Raw genomic sequence first — 23314 nt, 5'->3', positions numbered from 1 at the left:
AAAAGGCCACTCTGAAAGGTGCAGTTTTATTTTATTGGGGGGGGATACCAGTCAGTATCTGGTGTGACCACCATTTGCCTCATGCAGTGCAACACATCTCCTTCGCATAGAGTTGAAGAGAACACCTCTCCAACGTGCCAAACGCCAACGAAGGTGAGCATTTGCCCACTCAAGTCGGTTACGACAACGAACTGGAGTCAGGTCGAGACCCAGATGAGGACGACGAGCATGCAGATGAGCTTCCCTGAGACGGTTTCTGACAGTTTGTGCAGAAATTCTTTGGTTATGCAAACCGATTGTTTCAGCAGCTGTCCGAGTGGCTGGTCTCAGACGATCTTGGAGGTGAACATGCTGGATGTGGAGGTCCTGGGCTGGTGTGGTTACACGTGGTCTGCGGTTATGAGGCTGGTTGGATGTACTGCCAAATTCTATGAAACGCCTTTGGAGACGGCTTATGGTAGAGACATGAACATTCAATACACGAGCAACAGCTCTGGTTATCATTCCTGCTGTCAGCATGCCAATTGCACGCTCCCTCAAATCTTGCGACATCTGTGGCATTGTGCTGTGTGATAAAACTGCACATTTCAGAGTGGCCTTTTATTGTGGGCAGTCTGAGGCACACCTGTGCACTAATCATGGTGTCTAATCAGCATCTTCATATGGCACACCTGTGAGGTGGGATGGATTATCTCAGCAAAGGAGAAGTGCTCACTATCACAGATTTAGACTGGTTTTTGAACAATATTTGAGGGAAATGGTGATATTGTGTATGTGGAAAAAGTTTTAGATCTTTGAGGTCATCTCAAACAAAATGGGAGCAAAACCAAAAGTGTTGCGTTTATATTTTTGTTGAGTATATTTATTTCCAGATATCAAGGATTCACCATGTAGAGTTCATTATGTACAAAGTTTAAGGATCCAGTGACCAAATTCATATTTATTTACTTTAAGACTCAATAAAATGTTCAATTTCAATTCAATTTAATCGGCTTATAAAGTGCCAAATCACAACAAAATCTAAATATACTAAAACAAATACATCACAATTTTACACATATCAAATTGTGGTATGTGTACAATTGTGACGTATTTGTTTTAGTACATTTAGTCACTGACATGAATATTGTTATTTTGATATGAAACAGGATAACAAATGACCTGCCAGTGGTTTTATATTTGATTTCATTAGTGTGTTTCCTTTGAAATTTACATTTTCAAATTTATGCAATGTTCATTTACATTTTCAAATAAAACTGGGCTTTTAAGCGGCTTTTGAATTCATTTTTGGGTTTCACATATACCATGCGATTAATCATGATTAATCACAGAAAGTCATTGAGTTAATGCGATTAAGATTTTTTATGTTTGCCCACCCCTAATATATATATATATATATATATATATATATATATATATATATATATATATAAATGCCATATAATACACAAATTATTAACCCCTCGCTCAGTTAATAATCCTTTAATATAGGACTTACTTCTTGTAACACTGGACAAATGTGTTTCCATTCCATTATTTCATACAACATAAAGCTTTTTCAAATCATCTGAAAAAACATCTCAAGCAAGATTCAAACCTTTTATTGCAATATTTGAGTTTTTTCAAAATTCATGTTTTTCCATTTCACTATTTTTAGTTACTTCAAGTTGCGTGTTTTGGAGAGTACTGGAACCTGCCTACTGACAGTGAGCAGCAGGAGGTGCTGTAATACCCATCAGCAAAGTTTAAGACAAAAAGTGATCCTGCTGTCCAGTTTGGATATGGGAGGAGTGGTAGGAGCAGTCTTTCTGGACTTGAGGAAGGCTTTTGACAACGTTAACCATGAACTTCTTCTTAACAAATTAACTAAATTCAGCTTTCATACCAATACAATTCATTGGATAAGATAGTACCTCAGTGACAGGCAGCAGTGTGTAACTATGGGTGAAGTAACATCACCTTTAAGACCATGCAGACTAGGTGTGCTTCAGGGCTCTATTTTAGGGCCACTGTTGTTCACATTTTATATTAATGATCTTCCATCTGTCTGCAATGTTAAAACAATTATGTATACTGATGACACTGTAGTGTATACCCATGGAAAAACCGTGGAGGAGGTAGCTCAAAAACTAACAAGAGAGATGAAGTTGGTTACTCATTGGTTAAAAAATTTCTGCCTTACTGGTGGTTGGCTCTCACTGTGGTATTGTATCACTTCCTGTTGCGGAGCACAGCGTTGCTTCGCTGTATCCGTTAGCTGTTTAATCTGCGTAGTTAGATTGATCTAGACAACTAGATAACGATTTGTTTCACAGTGTAATCTTCACATGCCTTAACTAAAGCACCCTCTCTGCTGAATCACCTCTAAATTATTTACACATTATTCACTTTGTGTGTTTTTAGGAATCCACTAGCTTAGCGCAGCTACTAGCTCTTAGCCGGTTTAGCATGGTGGCTTCTCCTGTCTCTCCCGCACTTTTTTGCTCTGGGTGTGAAATGTTTAGTTATTCCTCGGCCTCCTTTAGCAGTAATGGTACTTGTAATAAGTGTAGCTTATTCGTAGCTTTGGAGGCCAGGCTGGGTGAATTGGAGACTCGGCTCCGCACCTTGGAAATCCTACAGCTAGCCAGGCCCCTGTAATTGGTGCGGACCAAGGTAGCTTAGCCGCCGTTAGCTGTCCCCCAGCAGATCCCGAGCAGCCGGGAAAGCAGGCCAGCTGGGTAACTGTGAGGAGGAAGCGTAGTGCTAAACAGAAGCCCCCTGTACACCACCAACCCGTTCACATCTCGAACCGTTTTTCCCCACTCGGGGACACACCCGCCGAGGAACAAACTCTGGTTATTGGCGACTCTGTTTTGAGAAATGTGAAATTAGCGACACCAGCAACCATAGTCAATTGTCTTCCGGGGGCCAGAGCAGGCGACATTGAAGGAAATTTGAAACTGCTGGCTAAGGCTAAGTGTAAATTTCGTAGGACTGTAATTCACGTCGGCAGTAATGACACCCAGTTACGCCAATCGGAGGTCACTAAAATTAACATTGAATCGGTGTGTAACTTTGCAAAACAATGTCGGACTCTGTAGTTTTCTCTGGGCCCCTCCCCAATCGGACCAGGAGTGTCATGTTTAGCCGCATGTTCTCCCTGAATTGCTGGCTGTCTGAGTAGTGTCCAAAAAATGAGGTGGGCTTCATAGATAATTGGCAAAGCTTCTGGGGAAAACCTGGTCTTGTTCCCATCCCCGTAGAGACGGTGCGTGCTCCTAGACCACCAACAACCAGTAAAAATCTATTTATCTATTTATTTAAGCATAAAAATTCAAAAAGAAAAAATAATATAGCACCTTCAACTGCACCACAGACTAAAACAGTTCAATGTGGTTTATTAAACATTAGGTCTCTCTCTTCTAAGTCCCTGTTAGTAAATTATATAAAAATTGATCAACATATTGATTTATTCTGCCTTACAGAAACCTGGTTACAGCAGGATGAATATGTTAGTTTAAATGAGTCAACACCCCCGAGTCACACTAACTGTTAGAATGCTCGTAGCACGGGTCGAGGGGAAGGATTAGCAGCAATCTTCCATTCCAGCTTATTAATTAATCAAAAACCCAGACAGAGCTTTAATTCATTTCAAAGCTTGACTTAGTCTTGTCCATCCAAATTGGAAGTCCTAAAAACCAGTTTTATTTGTTGCTATCTATCGTCCACCTGGTCGTTACTGTGAGTTTCTCTGTGAATTTTCAGACCTTTTGTCTGACTTAGTGCTTAGCTCAGATAAGATAATTATAGTGGGCGATTTTAAAATCCACATAAATGCTGAGAATGACAGCCTCAACACTGCATTTAATCTATTATTAGACTCAGTTGGCTTCACTCAAAATGTAAATGCGTCCACCCACCACTTTAACCATACTTTAGATCTTGTTCTGACTTATGGTATGGAAATTGAAGACTTAACAGTATTCCCTGAAAACCCCCTTCTGTCTGATCATTTCTTAATAACATTTACATTTACTTTAATGGACTACCCAGCAGTGGGGAATAAGTTTCATTACAGTAGAAGTCTTTCGGAAAGCGTTGTAACTTGGTTTAAGGATATGATTCCTTCTTTGTTATGTTCTCCAATGTCATATACCAACACGGTGCAGAGTAGCTACCTAAACTCTGTGAGTGAGATAGATTATCTCGTCAATAGTTTTACATCCTCATTGAGCACAACTTTGGATGCTGTAGCTCCTCTGAAAAAGAGAGCCTTAAATCAGAAGTGCCTGACTCCGTGGTATAACTCACAAACTCACAGCTTAAAGCAGATAACCCGTAAGGTGGAGAGGAAATGGCGTCTCACTAATTTAGGAGATCTTCACTTAGCCTGGAAAAAGAGTCTGTTGCTCTATAAAAAAGCCCTCCGTAAAGCGAGGACATCTTCCTACTCCTCACTAATTGAAGAAAATAAGAACAACCCCAGGTTTCTTTTCAGCACTGTAGCCAGGCTGACAAAGAGTCAGACCTCTATTGAGCCGAATATTGCTTTAACTTTAACTAGTAATGCCTTCATGACTTTCTTTGCTAATAAAATTTTAACTATTAGAGAAAAAATTACTCATAACCATCCCAAAGACATCGTTATCTTTGGCTGCTTTCAGTAATGCTGGTATTTGGTTAGACACTTTCTCTCCGATTGTTCTGTCTGAGTTATTTTCATTAGTTACTTCCTACAAACCATCAACATGTCTATTAGACCCCATTCCTACCAGGCTGCTCAAGGAAGCCCTACCATTAATTAATGCTTCGATCTTAAATATGATCAATCTACCTTTATTAGTTGGCTATGTACCACAGGCTTTTAAGGTGGCAGTAATTAAACCATTGCTTAAAAAGCCATCACTTGACCCAGCTATCTTAGCTAATTATAGGCCAATCTCCAACCTTCCTTTTCTCTCAAAAATTCTTGAAAGGGTAGCTGTAAAACAGCTAACTGATCATCTGCAGAGGAATGGTCTATTTGAAGAATTTCAGTCAGGTTTTAGAATTCATCATAGTACAGAAACAGCATTAGTGAAGGTTACGAATGATCTTATGGCCTCAGACAGTGGACTCATCTCTGTGCTTGTCCTGTTAGACCTAAGTGCTGCTTTTGATACTGTTGACCATAAAATTTTATTACAGAGATTAGAGCATGCCATAGGTATTAAAGGCACTGCGCTGCAGTGGTTTGAATCGTATTTATCTAATAGATTACAATTTGTTCATGTAAATGGGGAGTCTTCTTCACAGACTAAGGTTAATTGTGGAGTTCCACAAGGTTCTGTGCTAGCACCAATTTTATTCACTTTATACATGCTTCCCTTAGGCAGTATTATTAGAAAGCATTGCTTAAATTTTCATTGTTACGCAGATGATACCCAGCTTTATCTATCCATGAAGCCAGAGGACACACACCAATTAGTTAAACTGCACAAACGTCTTACAGACATAAAGACAAGATAACCTCTAATTTCCTGCTTTTAAATTCAGATAAAACTGAAGTTGTTGTACTTGGCCCCACAAATCTTAGAAACATGGTGCCTAACCAGATCCTTACTCTGGATGGCATTACCCTGACCTCTAGTAATACTGTGAGAAACCTTGGAGTCATTTTTGATCAGGATATGTCCTTCAATGTGCATATTAAGCAAATATGTAGGACTGCTTTTTTGCATTTGCGCAATATCTCTAAAATTAGAAAGGTCTTGTCTCAGAGTGATGCTGAAAAATTAATTCATGCATTAATTTCCTCTAGGCTGGACTATTGTAATTCATTATTATCAGGTTGTCCTAAAAGTTCCCTGAAAAGCCTTCAGTTAATTAAAAATGCTGCAGCTAGAGTACTGACAGGGACTAGAAGGAGAGAGCATATTTCACCCATATTGGCCTCTCTTCATTGGCTTCCTGTTAATTCTAGAATACAATTTAAAATTCTTCTTCTTACTTATAAGGTTTTGAATAATCAGGTCCCATCTTATCTTAGGGACCTCATAGTACCATATCACCCCAATAGAGTGCTTCGCTCTCAGACTGCAGGCGTACGTGTAGTTCCTAGGGTTTTTAAGAGTAGAATGGGAGGCAGAGCCTTCAGCTTCAGGCTCCTCTCCTGTGGAACCAGCTCCCAATTCAGATCAGGGAGACAGACACCCTCTCTACTTTTAAGATTAGGCTTAAAACTTTCCTTTTTGATAAAGCTTATAGTTAGGGCTGGATCAGGTGACCCTGAACCATCCCTTAGTTATGCTGCTATAGACTTAGACTGCTGGGGGGTTCCCATGATGCACTGAGTGTTTCTTTGTCTTTTTGATCTGTATGCACCACTCTGCATTTAATCATTAGTGATTGATCTCTGCTCTCTTCCACAGCATGTCTTTTTCCTGATTCTCTCCCCTCAGCCCCAACCAGTCCGCGCAGAAGACTGCCCCTCCCTGAGCCTGGTTCTGCTGGAGGTTTCTTTCTGTTAAAAGGGAGTTTTTCCTTCCCACTGTCGCCAAGTGCTTGTTCACAGGGGGTCGTTTGACCGTTGGGGTTTTTCTGTAATTATTGTATGGCTTTTGCCTTACAATATAAAGCGCCTTGGGGCAACTGTTTGTTGTGATTTGGCGCTATATAAATAAAATTGATTTGATATGATTTGAAATATTGAAAAAACGGTATCTATGTTTTTTACAAACTGAAACAAACTTCAGAAATGTCCTGAAGTTTTAATCGGTGGTCAGAAAATTCATAATGTTGATCAATATAGATATCTGGGTATAATACTTGATTCAAATTTTAATTTTAAGAAACATGTTAAAAAGATAAACACTTTAAAATTTAATTATAGATACACTCGAAACTCTCTTACCATCGAAGCTTCTAATGTATATCTTAATGCAATGATTATACCACATTTTCTCTACTGTATGACAAGTTGGTCACAGGCGTGCAAAACTGCCCTTAGGCCTCTTCAATCACTTTATAAAAGCTCTCTCAAGATTCATGATAAGAAAAAAACATTAATTTCATCATTGTCACATACTCTCAAAGTATAATATTCTGAGCTTTGAAAATTCAGTCATGTACTCAAATTTATGTTTGCTGTTTAAAATCATTCATGGCACTGCTGCTTCACCGTAAAAACTTTCATATCCTTGAACTCGGAAACAACATCTCGAGCAACTCGGTCGACGGGTCGAGGCGAGTGCAGAATTCCCAGACGTAGAACAACTTTTGGGAACTCAGCGTTCTCTTGTGTGGCCATGCGCCAGTGGAATATGTTACCAACTGAACTTATTTCTTGTACAAAATTTTACACCTTTTCACGACTGGTTAAAAATTGGTTGCTCTCAGGACAGACATGTAACCATAGTGTGATCTAATGTCATGTGCTTTGGACACAGAGTCTGTAATTTTAAAAATTTAATGCAATGTAAATTTCCTCTTTTTAATTGTTTTCCATCAGCCTGTCTAGGGACTACAGGTGGAAATTAGCATGTGTGCTACAACCTGGCATAATGCATCTCTCCTATTTAAGGATAATGTATATTGTGCACTGTCCCTGTTTCAAATAAATAAATAAATCAAATCAAATCCACACAGGACACATCACTCTCTCATCTTCAACCGCTTAGTCCGACTAAGGGTCACGGGGGGCTGGAGCCTGTGCGTGCAGGTGTGAATGTGTTTGTCTATTGTCTATATGTGGCCCTGCAACAGACTGGCGTCCTGTCCAGGCTGTACCCTGCCTCGCGCTCTATGACTGCACACAGGACAAGTTATCATTAATTCTGCAAAGAAAATAAAAGCCGTGAGTGACAAAGCACACCTCAGATATCTGCTCCAGCTTCTGCGGTTTGAGGCCATCAGGAGTGTGATGTGGATTTTGATTTTCATGACATTATATACTGTATATGCTAAATAAAACTCAGCAACCAAGCTGACTTAAAATTCTCCTCCAGTAGGTAGTTCTCACAGCAGGCATGAATAATAGCCAGGAGAGTCACAGCTTCATGACAGGGCAATGTGCCCAGTAGCCAAAAGCAAACAAGCGCTTGTGCACGAACGTGCACACACGCCAGCCTCAGGGCCAACAGGAGGTCGATTAGCTGATCCTGATAAATTGAAACATGGCTTTAGAGAAGTGGCAGCACTTGGGCACTCTGGTAAAAGCATTACAAATGCAAAGCAGGGGCCTTTTAGCGCCTGCCATTGAGCGCCTTGCATTTGAAGATAAATGCTTCGCTGAACTGCCTTGCCCGAGCGACTGTGGTTCTGAGAAAAATCAGAAAGCCACTTAATCCTCAAGAGCTCCAGCAGGGTCCTCGGCACACGTCTAGGCCCAGGGTTTACCAACCTGACAGAGAAACACATTAACCCGGTCTGGCACCATGCACCTGCACTCCGCAAAGTCCCCACCAAGACAGAGTGCAGCGTGAACATGAGAGGCCAAGGTACACCCTCATGTCTTTGTTCATTCCTCTGTGGCACAGACTCAAAACAGGAATGCTTCCTCCAGTCCTCTGTGAGTGGCAGCAGGTCAGATATTGACAGTTGGAAAAACAATAAAGGAAAGAAACTCAATCCACTTACGTACAACAGACCTGTCGGATACCAATCTGGAGTGTTTCTTCAGGGAGCAGAAAGACCGCTGTGTATCAGCAGATCAGAACATGGACTGTGCCGACAAGCAGAATTGAGTAAGTCATGAAAAAGGTTTCCGATTCCTCTCACAGCAAACATAAAGGACCCTGTCTGTGATGTGGCACAAATCGGCGCACAGTCCAGCACAGGCGTTGCTAATTTTCAACTGAAAAACTTTGCTATTTTTATACCCATTGCATATCATGATACAACTTGTTCTCATGTTGGGTGTATTAAGCCAGTCAGAACAACACAATGCAGAAACATATTTCAGAAGAAACGCACATTACGGTGTGCACCTGTATCCACACAGTGAAGGATGAGCAGGACAGCTCTGCCCAACTGTGGCTAATAAAGTGTTCCACTGTGACAAAGAAATCAAAAAGAAATTCTACTGTGAAAAAAAAAACACATACAATTTCCTTATTAAAGTTGCAGGTTATTTTGTTATTATGTATAAAATCATCGGCGTTGATTTATTATTTGTCTGGCTGTCAACCAGCAAGACTATGTCAAAACTACTGCACAGATTTTGATGAAATTTTCAGTACTCTGTACTCACATTTTTACTGTAGTCTTTCTAACATTGTGGAAAAGCAATATTAAAGGATTATGAACCGAGCAAACAAAGTTAATAATTCATTTATTTTATATATATATAAAGTTAATTATGGAGTTCCACAAGGTTCTGTGCTAGGACCAATTTTATTCACTTTATACATGCTTCCCTTAGGCAGTATTATTAGACGGTATTGCTTAAATTTTCATTGTTACGCAGATGATACCCAGCTTTATCTATCCATGAAGCCAGAGGACACACACCAATTAGCTAAACTGCAGGATTGTCTTACAGACATAAAGACATGGATGACCTCTAATTTCCTGCTTTTAAACTCAGATAAAACTGAAGTTATTGTACTTAGCCCCACAAATCTTAGAAGCATGGTGTCTAACCAGATCGTTACTCTGGATGGCATTTCCCTGATCTCTAGTAATACTGTGAGAAATCTTGGAGTCATTTTTGATCAGGATATGTCATTCAAAGTGCATATTAAACAAATATGTAGGACTGCCTTTTTGCATTTACGCAATATTTCTAAAATCAGAAAGGTCTTGTCTCAGAGTGATGCTGAAAAACTAATTCATGCATTTATTTCCTCTAGGCTGGACTATTGTAATCCATTATTATCAGGTTGTCCTAAAAGTTCCCTAAAAAGCCTTCAGTTGGTTCAGAATGCTGCAGCTAGAGTACTGACGGGGACTAGCAGGAGAGAGCATATCTCACCCGTGTTGGCCTCTCTTCATTGGCTTCCTGTTAATTCTAGAATAGAATTTAAAATTCTTCTTCTTACTTATAAGGTTTTGAATAATCAGGTCCCATCTTATCTTAGGGACCTCGTAGTACCATATTACCCCATTAGAGCGCTTCGCTCTCAGATTGCGGGCTTACTTGTAGTTCCTAGGGTTTGTAAGAGTAGAATGGGAGGCAGAGCCTTCAGCTTTCAGGCTCCTCTCCTGTGGAACCAGCTCCCAATTCAGATCAGGGAGACAGATACCCTCTCTACTTTTAAGATTAGGCTTAAAACTTTCCTTTTCGCTAAGGCTTATAGTTAGGGCTGGATCAGGTGACCCTGGACCATCCCTTGGTTATGCTGCTTTAGACGCAGACTGTGGGGGGGTTCCCATGATGCACTGTTTCTTTCTCTTTTTGCTCCGTATGCATCACTCTGCATTTAATCATTAGTGATCGATCTCTGCCCCCCTTCACGGCATGTCTTTTTCCTGGTTCTTTCCCTCAGCCCCAACCAGTCTCAGCAGAAGACTGCCCCTCCCTGAGCCTGGTTCTGCTGGAGGTTTCTTCCTGTTAAAAGGGAGTTTTTCCTTCCCACTGTGGCCAAGTGCTTGCTCATAGGGGGTCGTTTTGACCGTTGGGGTTTTTCATAATTATTGTATGGCCTTGCCTTACAATATGGAGCGCCTTAGGGCAACTGTTTGTTGTGATTTGGCGCTATATAAGAAAAAAGTTGATTGATTGATTGATTGATATATATATATATACACACACACACATATATATACACACATGCAAACTAACAGTATCACCTGAATATGCTGCTGACGGTGTTGGACTCATTTGCTTTCTCCACCTTCATGAAGAACTTGCTAATAGATGGTCCGGTCATTGGCTGGTAAGCTTTCAATCTGTGTTATTTCCTATGCTGTTTAGATATTTATGGAGTATGTTCATGTTTGACTTGGTTTTTCTAACCATGTTTTTACCTTCCTTGCTTGTAACGAAAATACACGTTGCGAACTAATTTTCATGGCAACTGTTCCAGATATCGGAAAATATCCGACCAGTAATCAGCCAATCAGAGTGCGCATAGCGTTGCAGCCATATAATAAAAAGTCTTAGGCCCAATCTCAATTCTCTTTTGTACCCCTTCCCTTTCTCCTTGGCCCTAACCCTACCACTTTAAAACAAGGGGTAAGGTGAAGGGCTATGCCTCTAGCCCTATGAACTGAGACACCCCTCCGCCTTAGGAGAAAAAAAAACTGCCCGTTTGAAACTGCCGTCTTCACTGTTTGTTAACATGGCAACCGAAGCGAAACTTGTTGCAATAGCCTGTTTGGTCTTTTTATTTTCTCGCCTTTCTGTGTAAATGCAAAGAAATAGAAGAAGTCGCAGATTTCTTCGACACATGGCAATCATGTCGGAGAATTTTGTGGTATTAATAATTAATTTAATTAATTCGTAATTTATAATAATAACTAATAGCATTAATAATTAATTAGTAATTAATGCTAATACTGATAATTAAGTCAATAATATTAATTAATGATTGATTAGTAATTAATTAATTAGTAATTAAAATAAACACTTGAAATATATCAGTCTGTGTGCAATGAATGTTGTTATACAAGTTTCACTTTTTGAATGGTAGTTGATAAAATGCTCTTGTTGCTGTAGTTTCTGTATGAAAACATTGCTTTTCATCCCACACATGGATGAATCACGTTCAGGTCGTCTGAGCTTTAGTTATTGATCCATTCAGATATCGCCAATGTTTGTGCAAGACATCGGACTTGGGAGGTTGGATGAAGTTGGATGATGATGACGGTACGGGAACTACGCAAACAATGAGGAACCATCAAGACAGAAAGCAAAACAAATTACGGACAAATTGAAATTGTCATTGGGATTCGTTCACATTTTTCAACTGTTTGAAAATTCAGACGAGACGCCAGCTACAGGAACAAAACTGGACAACGGTTAAATGATGTCTCTGGAAGTCAACGCAAGTCCAGATTTCTTGTTTTGTTTTGGCTTCGGTGTCCTTCGTTAGTGCTGTGTGACCTGGGCTTAAGATATGGTCATTCATGTATTTTAGACAAAGACCTCTGATTAGGCTTTGATCTGAGTCATATGACCTAGACCAGGGGTGGCCAAGTTCGGTCCTCGAGAGCCACCTTCCTGACACTCTTAGTTGTCTCCCTGCTCCAACACACCTGAATCCAATGAAAGACTCGTTAGCAGACTTTTAATGAGCCTTTCACTGGATTCAGGTGTGTTGGAGCAGGGAGACAACTAAGTGTCAGGAAGGTGGCTCTCGAGGACCGAATTTGGCCACCCGACCTAGACCTTACTCATGTGTCATTTTTAATTCACTATCACAGAATGCCAAACATAGTAAGATAAGGATAAGGGAACTATTGAGCAGTGTAATATGGTATTTAGTAATATTAATTTTATTGTGAGCACACGCGCATGCGCACACACACACACGCGCACACACACACACACACACACACACACACACACACACACACACACACACACACACACACACACACACACACACACACACTTGTCATGAATATGTAAGAAGTAACACTGCCATGAAGGATGAAGCTTGGGGTGTCTGAGCCACACTCTCCTGTGATAACTATTACACTACGTATCTGGACGTTTTAACAGAGCAAAAGCGGCTACAAAATTAGGACTGAATTTCACCCTGAAGCCATCATAAATCAGCTCCAAAAGCTCGACACCGTGAGTAACTCTGCTGCTGCCATCCACTGACAGACAGCACACATTATAAAAAGGGATGGGGAAATGCAGTTTGGATCCTCATCCCTGAAAAATAAGAAACCACCTGAGAGGATCTTGGTCTCCTCTTTGGAGGGTGTACAGCGGCACCCAGGTCCAGAACTGAGGCAGATCATGCAATATGACACATCATCTCTCTCACCAAGAATAACCATTGTCTTCTGATGTCAACAACATTAAAAAAAAAGCTCTGCACTGAAGTGGCAAAGATCTCTGAGGCCTGCAGCCACACAAGTCTACAAGTCCTTTAGAACTATCTGGGTATCTTGGTGGCTTTCCTCACCAGTCACTCAGGTTTACCATGGGAGTACCACACTGTTTGAATTTCTTAAAGGGGATAGAGAATAAAAATCATCTTTTGCATGTTTTTGGTGTTAGTTCAGAGTCTCCCCACTGTGGGGAATACACACGAAGTGCCAGCAAGTTTCAGAACAGAACCTCTGTTTCAAGTATTTCTCCTTTTTTGAATTGCCCCTAGAAAACAGGCCAATCCGTTTTTGAGAGAAAACATGTCACTTTTTCACCAATAGCCCCCCCACACACACCCACACCCTTTCACACACGTCCCTTCGAAATTAATTATTCATAAGGTTGTGCCCACCCATTCGTAACACTCGAAGAGAAGCAATGGCGAGCTACAGGTGTGCTTTACCAGGCTGTTTTAGCGGACTACGATCTTCCCACGGAAAGCAATGTACGCGATCACTGGCTTTTATTCATTTTTAACTGCATCCCCAGTACATACAACCGCCGACTATTTCTTTGCTCTGCGCATTTCACGGAGGACTGTTTCACAAACCTTGCATGATTTCGAGCTGGCTTCAGTCGGCATTTAATACTCAGTAGAGGGTCAGTTCCGACTCTGCGACAAAATCAACCCCAGCAATCAGTACAGCCTGTGAGTATCACATTTTCTTTTGTTTTAAATTTGTGTTGCGCCATATTCCTGTGGTAAGAATTGCACGTTAGAATGGCACGTTAGCTCTGGTTTGTTCCTCTAAAGGGAATGAGCTAACCCCTTAGCAGCTAGGGATGTGTATCGAGAACCGGTTCCTTTTGGGTATCATTAAGAAATGACTCGATCCACCGACATCAATAAGCTTTGTGCTTAACGATTATGTTATCGGTCCTTCAGAGTGGCCGTTGTTTTGGGGCGTGTTTGTCAGGAAAATGATAACTTCTGTATTGCAGCAGGTCCGTAAACTTTCTGCAGCGCGGCTTTGCTTTGAACCTTGAACCAATCGAAGAAGTGCTTCGCAGATTGAAGCAATGCTTCGATTATTCTTTCTTTTGCTTCATTTTCTCCTGCTAAAACCCTAAAGAGCATACGTCTGTGAGTATTATTTACCTTTTCTATGTTAAACCGACCTGTTATGTTCTTCTGAAACAGTTGATAGACGTATTTTATAACTTAAAAACGGGAGCAATGCTAACGCGTTAGCATGTCTATGGCATTTTCAATGTTAAAAGTTAGCATTACAGCTGTCACCACGTTCGGGTGCATTTGTTTTCAAATTGTAATATTTCTTAAATTTATTTTTGTTTATATATTAATAATCTAATGATTATTATATACAATTTTAGAGAAAGAGGCAAAAAAAAAACCTGAATAGAAACACAGAAAATATAAAAGCAATGATAATAAATAAATAATGCTTTCTTTTCAGTGAGAGCAAGGGCAGCCAATCAAACAACGGCAACCGATCAGCGCCACCTACTTGCATTTCATAGTGAGGTTGCCAAATAAGCGCCAAAACGACGCCATTAAAGGCAAACGAGGCATTCTAAACCCAGCATAGTAACATAGCCGTTTCAGAGAGCCTTTTAGGAAGGTTCTGAGCCATTACAGACCCAACCAATTTTTTTGGGGCTACATATCACATCACAGAACAAGGATTAATGCCCCATTCAACCTCTATCACCTTTAATGATTCCTGAAAATAAAGACTAGTACATATTCAGTGGCTGGGAAATGTTGATGTATCCATCCCATGATATATCTAAAGAAACACGGCCCCAACATAATCCTCAGATTTATTTTGTCTAATCATTTCTGGGCTTTGCAAATGGAGGGACTTTGCATACAGGTGGTGGTAACTCCTAAAAGATAACACAATCTTCTGCTAATTTCTGATGATGAATGAAGATCCACTCTGATCATTTATAATCCATAATGCTCAATCACTTTGTGAAGGACTAAGGGTAAGGCTGCACCCCTCAAGAAGACGATACTAAAGTTTTAATTTTGTGAACAACTGACTGTTTCTCGGTCAACACCCACCGTTCCTCTCAGCTGATGCTTCTTCGGCTCTGGTGACATCTCCTGTGGGATGAATTTGATTGGTCCTTTGATCTGCCTCCTGGACCTTTTGGTGCCATCAGGGAGGGTCGCCATGGCAATATCAGCCTCATCACTGCTGGCCTGGTCACACTCTGAGCACTGCCTGAGGAAAAGGAAGCCAACCATTATAGAGCTGAAAGGATTAGATGAGTAACTTGAATAATTTGATTACAAAAAATGTTTGTGGCAAATTCTGTGCCTCGAAGCTCTGTTTAATGTTGTAGTACATATGCCAGGCCTGTGTGTAGTGCTGTAACGTCCCCAGAAAAAAAAACAAAAAAAAAAAACAGAAGAAGACTAGAACATGCGCATAAGCTACTCAATTTGGCACCAAAAGTTACAGCTTTCCAATGCGACACACGGAATAAAATAAAGCCTTTTAAGAGAAAGAGTGTCCACGCTGATCATCTGAAATAAACTTACTGCGCATTTAAAGCGAAGCACTTTGTCTATTTTTAAAAAACACACAGTCCGCTCTACGTGGGGAGTGACTATTGACCCGACGGCCGGGTACCCACAGTTGAAGTTTGCCCGGCGGCTGCCTCTCTCTGTGCCCGGTGTGAGTGGCTCAGCACTCCCCTCACACCGGTGTTCTGATGAGATGTCATTTCTATCGAGAGGCTAGCCCTCCGCGTAACTGCGCATGCACAGTTCTCTCTACCCAGACTTTTACACCTCCCCCTGTCGGGTTGACACGCCTCCCTTTACCGCGTTGAACTTCCCAACTGAGCGACCGAGGAATGAAAATACAACAGCAATTAGAGTCTTTTCAGGTTTAAAAAGTTCAAATTTGCATGTGCACGCTGTATTTACAGCACAATATTTTTGGGACGTGGAACTGTCAATCTATGCGGCGAGACGCACAAATCGACAGAATACCGGTTGAGGTACAGCTCCGTCCCCGGCCACACTGACAAACCGTCTCTGAAAGAAGATCCTCTCAGCAGAAGTCCACGCTTTCTTCTGCGTTTTAATCAGACTCGCACTGAGTGTGCTTTTTAATTTTTGCTTTTTGGGCGACACAGAACGCTTCACAAACACAGTAAAAAAACAGTGACTGATGCTTGCATGTTCAACTGCCAGCTGAAACGCATCTGCTGAATCAGAGAAAGAGGGATAAAAAAAACCCTTTAAAAAAAACAAACTCAAAAATGGTTAAATTTTACAAGTTGGGGGGGAACAAAACAAAAAGCCACATCCCATCGCCATTTCAGCAAAATTTCAAGACTTTGGAGCAGCGACATTGTGCCACTGCAGCTGCTTGCACTGTGTTCTATGAGACGTGCTGCACCACATTGCGCTGCTGATGTGGAGGAAAATAAAATAAAAACCAGCTGTATAATTATTAAATATCACTGGACTGATATAAATAATACATAAAAGGGGATGCAATACAGAACCCCGCAATTAAATAACCCTGGTTAAAAAAAAGAAAAATGCCACTCACAGGATTTAAATCTGCACTGATTACCTGACGAAAACTTTACCAATGCGCGACAATCACTGTCTTATAACAGTAGCATGAAAAGGCTAAAATCAACAAGCAAATAAACATATTTTCTAAAAAAACAAAGAAAAAAAGCGCTGTGATAATGGCCCAAACGGCGTTTGGTACGGCATTTTTCTGCTGATACGTGACTGAAAGTGGCATATTTGTAGTACTGTTGGCCTGTCATATGGTCCTGCGGTGCGCCGCTCACTATCCTGTCAGACAGACGTGACGTTCAGATCGCCTGCTGCGTGTCCACATGAGCTGATGGTCCAGTCCAGCTGGATCAGCCTGTCAATGAGCACGCTCTCCAGCCTGTCACAAAAGCGATATGTTTTTATGCATTTCAATGTGAGGACAGCAAGCATACACATGCGCGTGTCTGTCAAAACACGGTGCGTGTTCTGCAGCTCTGATGCCCAGGACCAGAGCTGTCAACAGCTGCTACGCCCCCATCCGTTCAGCGCACAGACCAAGGTGTCACTCTGTGATCAGACGAGAGGCGCCTCGCCTGCAGGGGGGTGCACAAACTACACGCATGCACATGTTGGAAACAGGGGGGAGTGCGTGACACACACGTGTTGTGGGGGGGGGGGACACTGGCACGCCAAATGTGCACTTGGCAACTCCACAGTCGTGGACAAATTTCTCATCCAGCTCGACAATCATTGTTTGATGACTGTGGTGTTAATACAAACAGATTTATGAACAATATTTGAGAGAAATAGGTATTTGTGTATACAGAAAAAGTTTTAGATCAGTTCAGCTCATGAAAAATGGGAGTAAAAACAAAAGTGTTGCATTTACAGTAGTGTTCAGAATAATAGTAGTGCTATGTGACTAAAAAGATTAATCCAGGTTTTGAGTATATTTCTTATTGTTTCATGGGAAACAAGGTACCAGTAGATTCAGTAGATTCTCACAAATCCAACAAGACTCTTAAGGCTATGAATTGGGCATTAGTAAAAAAAAAGTAGAAAGGGGGGTGTTCACAATAATAGTAGCATCTGCAGTTGACGCTACAAACGCAAAACTATTATGTTCAAACTGCTTTTTTAGCAATCTTGTGAATCACTAAACTAGTATTTAGTTGTATTACACAGTTTTTCATGATTTCTTCACATCTGCGAGGCATTAATTTTGTTGGTTTGGAAGCAAGATTTTGCTCGTTTACTAGTGTGCTTGGGGTCATTGTCTTGTTGAAACCCCCATTTCAAGGGCATGTCCTCTTCAGCATAAGGCAACATGACCTCTTCAAGTATTTTGACATATCCAAACTGATCCATGATACCTGGTATGCGATATATAGGCCCAACACCATAGTAGGAGAAACATGCCCATATCATGATGCTTGCACCACCGTGCTTCACTGTCTTCACTGTGAACTGTGGCTTGAATTCAGAGTTTGGGGGTCGTCTCACAAACTGTCTGCGGCCCTTGGACCCAAAAAGAACAATTTTACTCTCATCAGTCCACAAAATATTCCTCCATTTCTCTTTAGGCCAGTTGATGTGTTCTTTGGCAAATTGTAACCTCTTCTGCACATGTCTTTTATTTAACAGAGGGACTCTGTGGGGGATTCTTGCAAATAAATTAGCTTCACACAGGTGTCTTCTAACTGTCACAGCACTTACAGGTAACTCCAGACTGTCTTTGATCATCCCGGAGCTGATCAATGGGTGAGCCTTTGCCATTCTGGTTAGTCTTCTATCCATTTTGATGGTTGTTTTCCATTTTCTTCCACGCGTCTCTGGTTTTTTTGTCCATTTTAAAGCACTGGAGATCATTGTAGATGAACAGCCTATAATTTTTTGCACCTGCACATATGTTTTCCCCTCTCCAATCAACTTTTTAATCAAACTACGCTGTTCTTCTGAACAATGTCTTGAACGTCCCATTTTCCTCAGGCTTTCAAAGAGAAAAGCATGTTCAATAGGTGCTGGCTTCATCCTTAAATAGGGGACCCCTGATTCACACCCGTTTGTTCCACAAAATTGACGAACCCACTGACTGAATGCCACACTACTATTATTGTGAACACCCCCTTTTCTACTTTTTTTTACGAATAGCCCAATTTCATAGCCTTAAGAGCGTGCATATCATGAATGCTTGGTCTTGTTGGATTTGTGAGAATCTACTGAATCTACTGGTACCTTGTTTCCCATGTAACAATAAGAAATATACTCAAAACCTGGATTAATCTTGTTAGTCACATAGCACTACTATTATTCTGAACACTACTGTACAGCAGTTTAGGAGATGTGGTGCTTCAATGTCATACAGCATGATGGATCAATTAAACATTTAAAAGAAAAATTATCTGTCTTTGAATATGTCAGCCCAGAATGTTTTCCTTCCTAACATCTTCATATGAAGTGTCACTGAAATCGACCAGTTTGCTTCAGTGATGTTGCACTTAGAAAGTCAGTATAATGTGGTGCATCAGTTAAAGACTATTCTAAATCTCTCCCCTTGAAAATGTTGGACCAGAATCCCAACCCAAAATAGGGAAAAGCTGGGAATGCCCAGAAAATGCAAATCAACCCCTGCAGTAATTCTTGCATTTACTTTGACTTTTAGACACTCAAGCATTTACCCCTTTGTAATCTTGCCATTCCTTCTCACAGAACTTAAAAGATGTTTAGGTGTGGAGGATACCATGTGATGAAACATTTAATGGGATATTTTGTCACATTCTTCCTGCAAACACAGTGTCCAACAATACAGAGCAGTCGTGCTTCTTTCATGTCAAACCTCTCCACAAATTCTGTATTGTGGACAGGCCGGTCCAGTACCCATACCTTCTTCTTCTGCAACCATGCCTATGAAATGTGTGCAGAATGTTGTTTTGCATGGCCTTGCTGAAAAATGCATGGGTGCCCCTGGAAAGGATATCATATTGAAGGCAGTATATGTTCCTCTAAAATCTTAGGGTAATTTTCTGCATTAATGCTGCTATCATAGAAATTTAAATTACCATTGCCAAGGGCGTTGACATAACCTCATACATGACAGACAGATCGAGCTGAACTCAACACGTATCTATTGTGTGATGGTTCAATCCAAATACCTGAACAAAGTTAACATAAATCTTTTTTCCACAATAAAGTTTTAAGTGGTATCTGCAAATGTAACTTAGTGCTTGACAAAGGATTCCTAAAGTAACCTATTGCCCAGGTGTTTCTATCAGTTATTGTTGAATGATGTTTCTTAATGCAGTGCAGTTTGAGGGATCAGAGATCACAGGAGGTGTTCAGCTTAGGTTTGCCCATTACGCACTGAAATTCCTCCAGATTCTTTGAATCATTTAATGTTATGCACTGTAAAAGAAGAAATATACAAATCTCTTCCCATCTGTCTTTGAGAAACATTGTTCTGAAACATTTCAATAATTTTGTCTCACATTTATTGAAACTTTGGAGATCCTCTGTTGTGTGGGCCGCTGAAGAGGAGGTACTGCTGGCCCACCACCACCAGATGGCGCCCTGCTTGAAGTGCGGGCTTCAAGCACGAGAGGGCGTTGGAGCAACAGAGAATGACAGCTGTCACTCATCATCAGCACCAGCTGTCACTCATCAACCACATCACCATAAAAGCCGGACTGCAACTCCACCTCCCCGCCGAGAAATCAGCTACCGTAAGAGGTAATTTTCTCTGCTGACTTAAAACATTGAGTAATAATCTGAACTTCTTTGCAGCCGTTTTCCTGTGGTATTTTCCTTATCTGTGGAATTGGCCCCTGATCCGGCCAAGGTTGCGGCGGTGAGAGATTGGCCCCAACCCACAAACCGTAGGAAACTGCAACAGTTCCTCGGTTTTGCAAATTCCTACCGGAGGTTCATAAAGGGCTACAGTCAGGTAGTTAGCCCCCTGACAGCCCTGACCTCCACTAAAGTCCCCTTCACCTGGTCGGATCGGTGCGAAGCCGCGTTTAGGGAGTTGAAACACCGGTTCTCGACTGCACCAGTTCTGGTGCAGCCTGATCCAAACCGCCAGTTTATAGTTGAAGTGGACGCCTCTGACTCAGGGATAGGAGCCGTGCTGTCCCAGTGCGGGGAGTCCGACAAGGTTCTCCACCCATGTGCCTATTTTTCCCGCAGGTTGACCCCGGCTGAAAGGAATTATGACGTCGGCAATCGGGAACTTCTTGCGGTGAAGGAGGCTCTGGAGGAGTGGAGACACCTGTTGGAGGGAGCTTCGATTCCATTCACGGTTTTCACAGACCATCGGAACCTGGAGTACATCCGGAACGCTAAGCGTCTGAACCCCAGGCAAGCCCGCTGGTCACTGTTCTTCGGGCGTTTTGACTTTCAGATCACATACCGCCCCGGGACGAAGAACCAACGGTCTGACACCCTGTCCCGGGTGCACGAAGAGGAAGTCAGGACCGAGCTGTCAGACCCGACTGAAACCATCATCCCCGAGTCCACTGTTATGGCCACCCTCACCTGGGACGTGGAGAAGACCATCCGGGAGGCCCTGACATGGAACCCGGACCCGGGGACCGGCCCGAAGAACAAGATGTACGTCCCACCAGAGGCCAGGGCTGCAGTCCTGGACTTCTGTCATGGTTCCAAACTCTCCTGCCACCCAGGGGTGCGAAGAACCGTGGCAGTTGTCCGGCAGCGCTTCTGGTGGGCGTCTCTGGAAGCCGACGTCCGGGAGAACGTCCAGGCCTGCACCACCTGCGCAAGGGCAAAGCGGACCACCAAAAGACCCAGGGCCTCCTCCAGCCTTTGCCCGTGCCTCACCGCCCCTGGTCTCACATCGGCCTGGACTTCGTCACGGGCCTCCCGCCGTCCCAGGGAATGACTGCCATCCTCACGATAGTGGACCGGTTCTCCAAGGCGGCCCACTTCGTGGCCCTCCCGAAGCTCCCGACGGCCCAGGAGACTGCAGACCTCCTGGTCCACCATGTCGTGCGTCTGACATTGACATTGGCTTGTCAGACATTGTCTCAGATCGTGGTCCTCATTTGTCCTCACAAGTCTGGAGGAGTTTCTGCAGGGAACTGGGGGCCACCGTGAGTCTCTCGTCCGGGTACCACCCTCAGACGAACGGACAGACAAAGCGGGCTAACCAGGACTTGGAGCAGGCCCTCCACTGCGTGACCTCCGCACACCCAACGGCCTGGAGCCACCGTCTGGCCTGGATCGAGTACGCCCACAACAGCCAAGTTTCGTCTGCCACCGGCCTCTCCCCGTTTGAGGTTTGTTTGGGGTACCAGCCCCCATTGTTCCCGCTCGTAGAGGGAGAGGTCGGGGTGCCCTCGGTCCAGGCCCACCTCAGAAAGTGCCGTTGGGTGTGGCGTACCGCCCGTTCTGCCCTGTTAAAGGCCCGGACGAGGGCCAAGGCCTATGCAGACCGCCAGCGTTCCCCGGCCCCGGCATACCAACTCGGGCAGGAGGTGTGGTTGTCAACCAAGGACATCCCTCTTCAGGTGGACTCACAGAAGCTCAAGGACAGGTTTATTGGACTATTTCTCATCCTCAAAGTCCTCAGTCCGGCCGCAGTGAAGCTGAAGCTGCCAGCTTCACTGTGGTTCCACCCGGTTTTCCATGTGTCACACCTCAAGCCTCACCACACTTCACCACTCTGCACCCCTGGACCTACACCGCCTCCTGCCCGGATCATTGACGGGGAGCTGGCCTGGACTGTGCGTCGGCTCCTGGACGTCCGTCGGAAGGGTCGGGGGTTCCAGTATCTGGTGGACTGGGAGGGGTATAGACCTGAAGAACGCTCCTGGGTGAAGAGGAGCTTCATCCTGGACCCGGCCCTCCTGGCCGATTTCTACACCCGTCACCCTGACAAGCCTGGTCGGGCGCCAGGAAGCACCCGTTGAGGGGGGGTCCTGTTGTGTGGACCGCTGAAGAGGACGTACTGCTGGCCCACCACCACCAGATGGCGCCCTGCTTGAAGTGCGGGCTTCAAGCACGAGAGGGCGTCGGAGCAACAGAGAATGACAGCTGTCACTCATCATCAGCACCAGCTGTCACTCATCATCCACATCACCATAAAAGCCGGACTGCAACTCCACCTCCCCGCCAGCTCAGCTACCGTTAAGAGGTAATTTTCTCTGCTGACTTAAAACATTGAGTAATAATCTGAACTTCTTTGCAGCCGTTTTCCTGTGGTGTTTTCCTTATCTGTGGAATTGGCGTTTGGTGTGATCAGCGACGGCTTCGCTTCACACTCCAACCAGATAAGTGGTTAGACAGGAGCTGCACGAGTGTGTGATTGGAGGTGGAGGTGCTCCCTCCCAAAAGAACACAGACTGTGGAATTACTGAGTGTGCAAACTCACACTCATATACACTGTTTCTGTTCTCTGCCAGCAGTACCAGGTCTGACAGCTGGAGACGGTGGCCACCTGGGGATCCAGGACTTGGCGGCTCCGGTGTTCTTCAGATCCGTTGGCGGTGAGGGCCGTGTGGGATCTGGCTCGGTTCTGGACGGACGTCTTCTATCCTCAAGCCTGCCCACACGTCACTCTACATATATTTGTCTGTATTCCGTTGTGCACTTCACAACATTAAATTGTTACTGTTTGGCTTATCCATTGCCCGTTCATTACCGCCCCCTGTTATGGGTCCGTGTTCCTACAGTTTCACAACATCCTCTGCCCATCGTTGTTCCCAAAAGATGCTGCTTTTCATGGATACTGCTTTTGTACCAAATCATGATTACAATCATGTGCTGACATCTCTTGCTTGAAATAACGTTTA

At 43.0% G+C, this 23314-nt stretch overlaps 1 protein-coding gene across 3 annotated transcripts in view; it reads right to left on the bottom strand.

Moving 5' to 3' along the window:
* phf14 (PHD finger protein 14) overlaps window positions 1-23314 on the bottom strand; it is a 340053-nt gene that overhangs the window by 195832 nt on the left and 120907 nt on the right. For all 3 annotated transcript variants that reach the window (XM_034160315.1, XM_034160316.1, XM_034160317.1), the window contains exon 14: window positions 15042-15204. In XM_034160315.1, the coding sequence (XP_034016206.1) occupies window positions 15042-15204 (163 nt within the window). The remainder of the gene's footprint in view (window positions 1-15041; window positions 15205-23314) is intronic.

This window comes from Thalassophryne amazonica, chromosome 20 (assembly GCF_902500255.1).
Source record: "Thalassophryne amazonica chromosome 20, fThaAma1.1, whole genome shotgun sequence".
NCBI lineage: Eukaryota > Metazoa > Chordata > Actinopteri > Batrachoidiformes > Batrachoididae > Thalassophryne > Thalassophryne amazonica.
Note: the sequence above shows the minus strand (reverse complement) of the source record. Positions and strands in the feature narration are given on the sequence as shown.